The sequence below is a fragment of the Callorhinus ursinus genome, unplaced genomic scaffold, assembly GCF_003265705.2.
Source record: "Callorhinus ursinus isolate GAN/ISIS: 27379988/994484 unplaced genomic scaffold, GSC_fseal_2.0 scaffold14, whole genome shotgun sequence".
NCBI classification, from domain to species: domain Eukaryota; kingdom Metazoa; phylum Chordata; class Mammalia; order Carnivora; family Otariidae; genus Callorhinus; species Callorhinus ursinus.
In genome coordinates, this window is record NW_027397076.1 from 30,699,282 (window position 1) to 30,711,376 (window position 12,095).

Sequence of the window (12,095 nt, forward strand, 5' to 3'; positions counted from 1 at the left end):
CAATTGTAAGCTTCTTTAAGAACTATCTTATTCATCACATACATACTAGAGGCTCAATAAATATTTTAGACTCAGTTTGAAAGGCAATAAATACTAGGTTGGCTTATATACTTTATTTTTTCTAACACTGGATATATTTGCAGATAGTAGGTGTTCAATGGATGTTTGCTGACCTTCAAATGCAGATTATTTTAGATCTGCAAATAATCTAGGTTAACACATGGCTAATTTAGTATTGTTTTGTGTATGAAGAAATTAATTGGCTGTAATAACAGCAGAACTTTTATGATTAATTGTTTTGAAAATTGGCAAAAATGTACAATTTATATGTATGGGTTAAAGGCAGGCTACCCCCAAAATGTGCCACACTGTTATACTGATTATTTTAAATAAAAGTTACTTAGAAAACAGCCAATGAAGAACACTCCTACCTGCTCCCTGCTTTGTTTCCAGAAAGCAAGAAATAAATGTCCCATGTGAAAGGTACCCTTCCTATATCAGGAGGTAAGAGACATCCTTATTACCAGAGAGGAAATTTAGAGCCCAGAAGGCTGTATAAACCACCCTTGTTACTTTTTACTAATATACTATCCCAGCCCAAATTCTGCTTAGAATAATTTACTAAAGTCCCAAAGTTAAGTTTTCTTTGTTTTCTCAATACTTCACAGATTTATTGTCTCTTTGTCCAAAAAGTATAAAAACAGCCTGCTTTGGTCATTTCTCTAGGTCTCAATTTCGTTATTGGGCCCCTGTGTGCACATGCCTTGTCTTTTTCCCTTTTGTCTGTCTTGTGTCAGTTTAATTCTTAAACCAGCTGGAAGAACTCAAAAGGTAAGAGGAAAATGTGTTTCTCCTCTCTCTATATAATCAATAATAATCCAGTATTATTGCTTTTGTAATAGACACTATGTCTGGATTGTATAAAAGTGCTTTTTAGACCATATTCTCAACGGCTTAGAGAACTATATTCAGGAATACTGAAGCTATTTAGGTGTAATAAGTTTAAGTGCCAGGAAGAATACGTCCTCATGTTATTTTCTTGAATATTTATCTGTGGAATGGGCGAGGTTAGTTGGGCACTGGAATTGTTTAAGTTCTTTAAAAACTTTTTACAATTTGAAGTTGAGTTTTTTGTTTCATTTTTACTTTCTTTTTCCAGTTTAATTTTGCTTTTCTTTCTGTGAGGGGGGAATGGGTGGATGAATTTTATATAGGGAAGAAATAGAAGGAGTTAATTACCTTATACACATTGCAAATATATTTGTATTTTTACTCCAAAACTGACTCCAACCTGCAAATTTAGATAAATACATTTTAGGGGAGCTAACTTTGAAAAGACTCTCTAGATTAGAAAAACAACTTGATTTTTGTGGTTGGAAAACTGGATTAGGCTTCAGAGGGTCTTAGTTCTACTTTGAGTATCTGACACTTGGCTGTGTAATTCAGAAAAGTTATGGGTATATTACAGTGGAATGGAACCCAAGAAATTTCTCAAACCAGACCATTCCTTTTATTGATGAGTTGATGACCAAAGACATAGTATGCAGAGCAAAGAATAAAATGGAAATTTCCTGATTCCTAGGCTTGTTCCCTTTCCATTGTATTAGTATTTTCATTTATATCTCTATACATCTATATATCGATGTATCTATAATTATATCTTTCTCTATAATACTATGAAGCAGTCTTGTCTTTTTAAATAATCGCAAGTTCCTTGAGAGTGGATATTACAACATAATTTTTCCCCTCATAACATCTCTCTGGGATCTGAACTCCTGGTAGATGCTCTATAAAATATGTTAAATAGAACTCACTTAAAGAATTATACAACAGCCGTCTGGGTCCGGGCCGGGCTTTGGCTCTCTCTCTCTGAGTCGAAGAAGCCCAGATGAGTGAGTCCTCTTCCAGATCCCCGCCGGGATTTAGAGACGCCCCGGAACTAGTCCCCGGATGAGGCTCAGAGGCCCCTACAAGGTTTTCAACACTGCCCTCCGGTAAGTACCTTGGCGGGGTAGCTCGCGGCGCGGGCCGGGTTTTCGGAGGAACGACCCTACACAGCATGGGGCAGAAGATGGCGTGGAGGGAACGAAAGATTTGGGCCGATGATCATCTCTTCCCTGGAAGTGGGAGAGGGTTTGGAGGCCCAGCGTGGGGACGCCTGTTGCTAGGCCCAGCGTGGGGACGCCTGTTGCTAGGCAACCTGCAGCCGCGGGCCTGGGCTTGTTGGAGTCTACTGGGAACTGTACCTTTCCAGCTTGTCCTGTCTGGAGGTTCTCTGTGAAATTGCCCCCGTTGGTACCTTTTTCATCCTTCCCACTGTGGACCTGCTCTTTACCCAGCTTATTGGGTCAAGTCAGGTTGGCTGTCCCGTGTGCCCCACCCCAGTCCATGAATCTAAGATAGGAAGGGGGCGGAGCATTAGTTGTACTTTGCAGGTGCATTGATGTATAATCTTAACTTTGTGGGGAGTGGATGCACAGACAATTACTATGAAATTAAGAATGATGCCAGGTTCATTCAGATACTTGGGTCTGTTATCACCTGGGCCCCAAGATAAACTTGGTCCTCACCTGCATGGAGGTTAAATACTAAAACTTTTCCCTCTTTCCTTGATTATGGGATGGATTGGATCAATTTATTCTTCACTTTCCATTATGTTCTGATTTGGTGTAAACAACTTATAGCCACTAATGTCACTAACCAAGAGAGAACTGGTGATAATTGCGATTGGAAATAATCATCCTTAAAAAATGAGAGAAGTGGGAGGTGAGTTCAGTTCTTTTTGGTAGCAATAAAGATAATATGGTAAGATTTGAATCTGTTAGTCAACAATATTCATTACATGCTAGCTGTAATATCTCATGACTTGGCAGCAGTTTGGGTGGGGACAGAGCCATTCAGAAGTGCTTTTCCCTGCTCCTACCACCTACCACCAACATACCCCAACTGTATATTCCATGCTATAGGACCAGGACAAACTTTGGTATGCATTCCAAAGATCTGTTCACATGTCATTTATTTAAAATTCTGATTCTTTTGCCACTAAGTTTAGGTTTCTGGTGCTCTTGAGTCTCTGCAGCTAACTCCCCTCTTTCTTCTGTCCTGTATAAGCAAGGGTGTAGTATTAGAAAGAGGTCTGAGACTGGTGTAAATTCATGCTCGGTAATAACTGGCAAATAATTTGGCAAAGTACATGTGCCCGTTTTGAGGTCTCAGATTCCTCAGTTTGAAAATCAGAAGGTTGAGCTGTTTTATCTCTGCAGTCCTGTCCAAATCTTAAGATTCTTTTGACATCAGGTGTCAGTAGCCTCACAGCTCTAATTCTGGATTGTAATAGATTGTGGAGTGTTCCACAAATGATGGTTGCCCCTTGAATATTCCTGTTATAGCCAATGAATCATTTGTATGCTACATAATTCTGAAATAACTCCTATCTGAGTTGACTGAATTCACTTACTTAACAAATATTTAAGTTCCTACTGTTTTCTAGGCTTTCTGTTAAATGCTGAGATACAAGATGAACAGAACCATAGTCCTTGCCTTTATGAGGCTTACAGTATAGTGTGAAGAGTAATAGTTACCATTCATGCTTTGAATGCCTTATGTATTGTTTGAGGACAGAATTTATGTGTGGCATTGTGATCCTGTCATAGTTAGGTTCAGAGAAAGGACATGAAGAATATGTTTAAAATGTGTACAGGGGTTTGTGCATTAATTTCTTTATTGACTAAATAAATATTTATTTAAGTATCTGCTATATTAAGGACATGAGATACCAACCTTCATGGACTTGACAGTTTATTAGGGACATGAAAAGAGTTAATTACAAGTGAAGAATGATGACTGTCAAGCTTGGGGAAGTACAGGGACTAGAAGATCCAGGAAAGAGGACTTAAATTTTGTTGTTTTTGTTATCTGCAAATGAATGATGGTTATTTAAAGTGACCTATAGTGATTTGAAATGGCTACAGTAGTTTCTAAGGTATAAATAATTGTGCGGTTGATGTGTGGAGAAAATCACTTAGCTGATTGCTCAGCACCTCTGTTTCAACTTGGGTTTGTTGGCTGTTGATCTTCATGGCAAGTACAACAGCTTTTGTGATGTGATTAAAAGCAAACAACAATCTTCTCTCCACCCCCCACCGAAACAATAACAACTTTAAAAAAGTTGCTTCTTTGTGAAAGATAACTCAGAAAAAAAAAAGTCAAATTATTTTTAAATCGAATGATTTGTGTTGTTTTCAGGATATGTCTACTGTTGGTTGGTTACTCCTAGAGTAGAAATCTAGTCTTGGGGTGTGGGGCTTTAGGGGAGGGGGCTATGGAATTGGGTAAATGGAGCCATACAGATAAATTAGTGAAGAGCTGGGATATCTTTCAGGATTTCACTGGGCCTGCAGTAAAACTGCATTTTAATAGTAACAATGATGGCTACCATATATTGAATAACCATGTTCTACCTAATATAGGAAGATGAGAAAGGTGCTAACATTAAACTCATTTTACACCCTAGAAATATTGGCTCTGAAAGATTAAGTTCTTACCCAAGCTTACATTACAAGGAAGTATCAAAAATGAGGATTTTAATGTCAGTCTCTCTAACTCTATGCTGACACAATGCCATGCTATCTTTCCCTAAACATTAAGAAAAAAAGTTTACTATTAAAATAAACCCAAGTCTAATAATAGAAAAAGAAAGTATGAATTGTTAAACAACGTATCCTCAGTGATATAAGATTGAAGTGTAAAAATCTTCAAAATTTGCATGACTGAGATATTCACCTGATTTTTGTTTTGTACATTTTTGTTCAAGTTGATTGTTTTCAACCTTCTCTTACATGCATTTTTACCAGTCGCCTCATAATTGCTAATTGGACCATCCATTCTATTTTATTCTTTGTATCAGAGAATACTGTTTGCATAACACATTTTTTCATCTGCTTACTCCAGCAAAATCAAAACTCATAAAGGTTTAGGAAGAGAGTAAAGAAAATAAATTTACATCACTTTGAAGTACAAGCATTCATTTCCTATTACTAGTGTAAAAAATTACCACAAACATCGTGGTCTGAAACAACATAAACTTGCTATTTTACAGTTCTGGAGGTCAAAAGTACAAAATGAGTCCTACAGGGCTAAAAATAAAATATATATCAGCAAGGTTGGTTCCTTCTGGTGGCTCCAGGGGAAAATTCATTCCTTGCCTCTTCTAACTTCCAGAGTCTGCTCATGACCTCTACCTCCATTCTCAAAGCCAGCTATCTAGTATCTTTACTCCTCTCTGACCTGGCTTTCCTTCTTACATCCTCTCTTTCTTACTCTGATCATCCTGCCCCCCTTTTATAAGGACCCTGGTGATTACATTGGGCCCTCCAGATAATCCAGGATAATTTCCACACCTCAAAATTCTTTACATAATCACATCTGAAGAGTCTTCTTTGTCATGTAAGGTAAACATATTCACAGAGTCCAGTGATTAGGACACAGACACCTTCAGAGGAACCCTATTCAGACTAGCATTTACCCCATAAATGTTGCCCCACATAATGTAGTTGCCCCACATAATGTAATTGCCCCACAAAAAGTTGATTTTGGTGAAAGAAAGTAAGAATGATTAACCACATGATTTCTTTCCATGAAGTAGTATTATGTAGCTTGTATGGCTAGTTTAAAATTAGAGTAAGAGTTATCATTTTGTATGTTTTTTACCCTTTTCAAAGTATACTGCAGACGTGAACTTGAATGGATTTAGAGGTTAAAGGCATTGCTGCTTCTCTTACGAGTCAAACTCAGCCTTTCACTGGAAGAAACAAGCTGCTGCAAGTACGTGTGCTATATAATTTTCCTCTCATAGGATGATTCATTAAATAATTTTCTGACTCTTTTATTCATGTTTATGACAACTTATACTCACAAATATTTAGGATCCATATTTCCTAGATTTGAAGAACTGAGTGGCCAAAATTGAAGATAATCATTATTTCAAAGTGGGTCCTTCCTTGAATTAGTTTTATTTTTAAAAATCAGGCTTATTATTATTGTCTTCATATTCTTATTTAAAAAATTATCTGTGTGTATCTGCAGAAAATATAAAAAATAAGGATAGTAGAAAGAAGAAGAGAATATCAGTATACATCTTGTGTTAGCTAGGTAGAAAGAGAATCAGAGCTTTGGGGCTCCTGGGTGGCTGTCATTAAGCGTCTGCCTTTGGCTCAGGTCATGAGCCTAGGGTCCTGGGATCAAGCCCCGCATTGGGCTCCCCGCTCAGCGGGAACCCTGCTTCTCCCTCTCCCACTCCCCCTGCTTGTGTTCCCTCTCTCTCTGTGTCTCTCTCTGTCAAATAAATAAAATCTTTAAAAAAAAAAGAGAGAGAATCAGAGCTTTTATTATTAAAACTTTTATTCTTCATAACCTTCATAATATCACCACTGTGTATGTATATGTCATTGATGAAGTACAAGGTTATAGCTGCTTTGTCCTTGTTGCCACCGTAGAATTGGGTATATATAAACTTTAGTTTAGAAATATATAAAGGTGATACATATTTCCTTGCTATTCTTTTTTAAAAAAATATTATTTATTTATTTATTTATTTGAAAGGGGGGGCATGAGCAGATGGGAGGGAGAAGGAGAAGCAGACGCCCCATTGAGGAGGGAGCCTGACATGGGGTTCTGTCCCAGGACTCTTGAGATCATGACCCAAGCCAAAGGCAGACGCTTAACCAACTGAGAGATCCAGGTGCCCCATACTCAGCTTTTTAAATAAAAGGCCAGCTAGTAAATATTTTTGGCTTTTTATAGGTTCTTGTTTCTGTTGCAGCCACTTAACTTAGCTGTTGTAATGAGAACACATAGACAGTTCATAAATAAATAAATAAATGGTTGCATGTTCCAATAAAACTGGACCAGGGATTTATAAACTATCATTTATCTTTCTTCTGATTGGCTAGCATAATTTTGTTGGAATTAGACAAGGTAACTGCCATTCTGAAATAGGTAGTCTGTGACTTCAAGGCTTTAAGTCTGTCAAAACACTTTCTGGGGGATAATCATGGTGATGACCTTGACTATGACAACTACACTTACATTCTACTTAGATTTTCTTCCTAAAGTTAAATGGTATCCTGACGTTTCCCAAACACAATTAAGAAAATCTTTGGGGCGCCTGGGTGGCTTAGTTGGTTAAGCATCTGCTTTCGGCTCAGGTCATGATCCCAGGGTCTTGAGATCCATCCGCACATCGGGCCCCATACTCATCTGGGAGTCTGCTGCTCCCTCTGCCTCTCCCAACTTGTGCTCATGCTCTCTCTCTCGAATTAATAAATCAAATCTTAAAAAAAAAAAGAAAATCTTTGATATGTGATAGAAGTGTGCTGCTACTTTAGGCTATGATATGTATGTCATTTATATAAAGTTGACCCTTAAACAACTCAGGTTTGAACTGCATGGGTCCACTTATATGCAAATGTATTTTCTCTTCTTTATGATTTTCTTAACATTTATTTTCTCTAGCTTACTTTATTGTAAGAATGCCATATAAAGTATATACGAAATATGTGTCAATTGACTGTTACCAGTCAAGAGTAGGCTAGTAGTAGTTAAGTTTTTGGGGAGCCAAAAGTTATACATGGATTGTTGACAGTATGGGAGAGGTAGCTGGCACTCTTAACCCCAGCATTGCTCAAGGGTCAACTTAATATATATATAATTTTATGATTTTACATTTTTACATTTTTAACTTTCTATTAGGATAGTATTTAAAATAATGCCATATTAAAGCTTATACTGAATTGAATTTGTTTTTTCTTTTATGATCAATTAGAGTGATGCAGCTCAGTGTTGAATGTAATTTCTGTACTTGCTATCAGTACCACAAAAATGACCAGTTTTCAGAAGTAAGCCAGAAGTGTTGATGCATGAATTGTTTCCTGCCCTTATTAACTTGAATTTTCTCTATGGCTCATATATATTTCTTCTATAGTATCTGAGCTCACTCTAATTTTCATATCTTTGCATAATTTTTTGGAAGTAAGACTGAACATCTGCAAATGTATACATATATATATTTGTCACTTCTTTGCTTAAATCCTGCAGTTTTCCCATTACCTTTAGGACAAGGTCCAAGTTCTTTGACTTGTATTATTATGTAACAGCTCTGGCCCCACTACCTCCTCACACTCTGGATTTCAACCCTCTCTAGCTGCTAACTCCTGCCTGTGGGCTAGTGCATGATGAGTTGTTCCTCCTGGCTAAAGCAGTTTTCTCCTGTCTTTATCTGGCTAACTCCTACTCATCCTTCAGAGTTCCATTTAAAGGTTACTTTTTTTTTTGTTTTTTGGAATGCTTCCTCAATTTCCTAGACTTGTTGGGTAAAATGCTATATGTAGTTGCTCAGGCATAGCACGTGTTTTTTTTCACATTATTGAGTAAATGTCTTGCCCAGCAGGCAGAACACCACGAGGATAAGGATTGTCTGTGTTGCTTTTCATCCTATCTCTGTGTCTCAAGCATAGTAGAGAGAGGCTTAGTAAATATTTCTTATATGGAGTTTACTGAAAATGATGATCAGCTTTATTGCATTGACTCATTGCTTATCTTTTAAAGTATACATAAAGGTTATATATGTACTGATTTTTTCTTTTTTTAATTAAAGCAAGGACAGACTTCCAGGTCATGGGCAATCCAGAATCCTAGCCTACCTGTGTAAGTCACATTTCTTTACACTTGAGCTATTTAATGGGTAATTATTTATAATATATTAAGCAAAAAATGAAAGCAAAATTATATGTAGTTATGATTGTGAACCACAGAAAAATTGATGTGCATGTGGATGGCCTGAAAATTGCTATGCCAAAATTAAAGTAGGGTAATAGGAAGGAGGGTAATACTTCTCTTATTTGTATTTTCTTTAATATTCTTACATTTTCTTGAAAAAGTTTATTGTTTTATTTAGAAAACTCAGCTAAATGAATTTGTTAAAGAAATATGTGAAATTCTGAATTTTATAACTGGGATAGTCAAAATGAATTTAATGGGAAGTATCTGTGGCTTTAATCTTACCTTGATGATTATGACAATTTTATCAATCTTCTTTAAATGATTTTATTTGTGGACTAGACTACAGTAATTTATGTTTTATATTTTACATTTTTGCCTTTTAAGATTTGGAAGGATATGACTTTTATATTCTTTCAAGTATTTTAGACTGCAGGGCTTATTGGAAAATAGAAGTTAAAAACCTAGTACTTTATTAGGCTGAACCATATGAAGTTGACGTTTTCATCGATGAAAAATGAGCAAGTATCAGCAGTTTCATGTGGTTCTACATAACAGATACCTGTATGCTCATCTAGACAAAAAATCAGGGTACGAGGTACATGCAAGCACTTGATGCAAGATACTCAGTATGTGTTGACAGTCAATCATGTGCTGGTAAATGTTTAACAGCTGGTTTCCTGAAAGTGTATTTATAAGTTTATTTTAAATTTTACTTGTTAATTATAAATAAACTTAAGTATATTTTAAGTTGGTTATAAATTTTACTGATATAGAGGATATGTAGTAAGCAATTTACAAATACTAATAAAATGTATAAACTTTTTTATAAATTCCATGCAGCCAATTGATTCTCACATTCTTTGTTTCTTGCTGAATTCTGGTGTCTGTAGCCAAGCCATGGTTGCAGTCCGTGAACCAGTGTAGTTACAATGTGAATGCTGGTTGATATTTTCATTTATTGTAAAGTGACGTGAGTGATTTATTTGTTGACTTACATAATAGTTTTGGTTACTGGGACAATATTTCCTCAGTTTTTTGTTATTCACAATGTGACAGTTACAGATATGATACACTTTTAAGTTTAATTAATGTTTTCTCCAGACTGTTTTAAGTCTCAGAAATCAACAAAATAGGAGTGCCTGGGTGGCTCAGTCGTTAAGCATCTGCCTTCGGCTCAGGTCATCATCCCGGGCTCCTAGGATCAAGCCCCTCATTGGGCTCCCTGCTCGGCGGGAAGCCTGCTTCTCCCTCTCCCACTCCCCCTGCTTGTGTTCCCTCTCTCGCTGGCTGTTTCTCTCTGTTAAATAGATAAAAAAACTTAAAAAAAAAAAAAGAAATCAACAAAATAATAAATCAAGTCCTGATTCATAGCATGTGCCAGTTTTTGTCCAAATGATCCCACTGTGGCCAATTTCACCCCATGTGTATAGTATCACTGAACACAGAGTTGGGAAGAAATGCACACCCTTATATTACCACACAAATACCATAGATGTAAATAAACAATAGTGAAGTACAGTAAAGTCATTAAGAAGTGATGACTTTGAGTATTTATTACCTTTGTTTTTAATATAACTTACTTATTTATAAGTTTATATAGTTTTATTTTTAATAATGCTTTGTTAACAACCAGCTCAAAAAACTACTGGGCATTTCCTTTTACAGCTGGTAGGTACAGCGCAACTTTGGCTTTAGTGTACCTTTTTATTTATTTACTTAATTAATTTATTTTAAGATTTTATTTATTTATTTGTCAGAGAGAGAGAGAGAGCACAAGCATGGGGAGCGACAGGCAGAGGGAGAGGGAGAGGGAGAATAGGCTCCCCGCTGAGCAGGGAGCCTGATGCAGGACTGGATGCCAGGACCCTGGCATCATGACCTGAGGTGAAGGCAGACGCTTAACTGACTGAGCCACCCAGGAGTCCCTAGTGTACCTTTTTATATAAGATGTAGCATGTATGATTTGCAACTATTAAAGCCTCATTTTAAAAAGTTATGGGATGCATAGATTATTTCTTTCAGGGTTCCACGACTTGATTTGGGAAGTCTCGTTGACTCTGATGAGGAGGTAATTTTTACTTGGTATTTACTATAATAAACATTTGAACACAGTATTGCATATAGTGTATAATAAGTATTATGTAATTTTATTTTAGAATGATTTTTCATACATCCCACTTAGTACTGCGCATATTCATTTTAACCCACCAAATTCATCTTCTGCTCTCAGTTGGGTCACACCATGTCAAATATCACATACTCAGCATCATCTAAATGAACTGGTTAGTAGTTATTTCTTATTACCAATTTTCAGAATTATAATGTGCGTTTAAGCACTGTATTTAGTCCAGAAATTTTATTATGTTCACTCTGTTTTGTCCAGTTTAAGTATTGTATATATTAACATCCCAATCATGTTGGTGAAATAATTCTACTTTGTTTTACATTTTTTTTCACATAGTAATAGTATTTTAAAAATGTCTTATACAATTAGTGAAGTACAGGTTTATCCTAATAGGAAATCCAGGAATTTAAAAAATATGGTAGAGTATTAGATCAGATCTTGCTGGTTTAACAATGTGATTTGTCTCTTGGAAATTAACTTATACTTTCGGCTACTAGTATGCTATGGAGTAACTAAGTAACTATACTTATTCCAAGCTATCTCTTTGGAACAATATTTACACTTCAAACAATATTTAGTGTTTTATTTTGTGTTATGAACACAAGTTCTGACCAGTATTCTCTGAGGAAGGCTTGCTTTTCTCTTTGTTAGTCTTTCTCCTGTAGCTGGTTCTATTTTTTTAAGCTTGTATATATATGTTATTTAAATATAAATATAAGTATATATTCATTTATTTATTTATTTTTAAAGAGAGTGTGTGTGCGGGGGTTAGGGGAGGGGCAGAGGGAGAGGGAGAGAGAGACGCCTAAGCAGGCTTTACGCCCAGCACAGAGCCCAGCACAGGGCTTGATCTCAAGACCCTCAGATCATGACCTGAGTGGAAATCGAGAGTCAGAGGCTTAACCACCTGAACCACCCAGGGGCTCTTAACTCGTTCTATTCATGTTCTCCTCTGTCTCATTTTGGATAAATTGCACCAGTAGTACCCTAGACTGTATCATGCTACAATTTTCACCCTGCAACTTTGTTTTATCTTTCTCTGGGTTAGACTTGGATATTATCAACATTTTTCAAGGGTCCTGCTGGCTTTATCCTCCTTTTGGAGTGGCTATCCCCCTTTGGGCCAATACATATGCCATTGTGTTTGCTTAGTACTCCTTTTAGATTTCACTTATCCACTGGCTCTGTTATC

General features: G+C 36.5%; 1 protein-coding gene across 3 annotated transcripts in view; it reads left to right on the top strand.

Annotated features, from left to right (window-relative positions):
* Positions 1-1,820: 1,820 nt before the first annotated feature.
* CAPS2 (calcyphosine 2) overlaps positions 1,821-12,095 on the top strand; it is a 44,493-nt gene continuing 34,218 nt past the window's right edge. For 2 of the 3 annotated variants that reach the window (XM_025883383.2, XM_025883386.2), the window contains exons 1-5: positions 1,821-1,994; positions 5,721-5,823; positions 8,654-8,703; positions 10,801-10,846; positions 10,935-11,060. In XM_025883383.2, coding sequence (XP_025739168.1) covers positions 5,743-5,823; positions 8,654-8,703; positions 10,801-10,846; positions 10,935-11,060 — 303 coding nt within the window. In that variant the 5' untranslated portion in view covers positions 1,821-1,994; positions 5,721-5,742. The remainder of the gene's footprint in view (positions 1,995-5,720; positions 5,824-8,653; positions 8,704-10,800; positions 10,847-10,934; positions 11,061-12,095) is intronic. The other variant, XM_073900636.1, reaches the window with a different exon arrangement.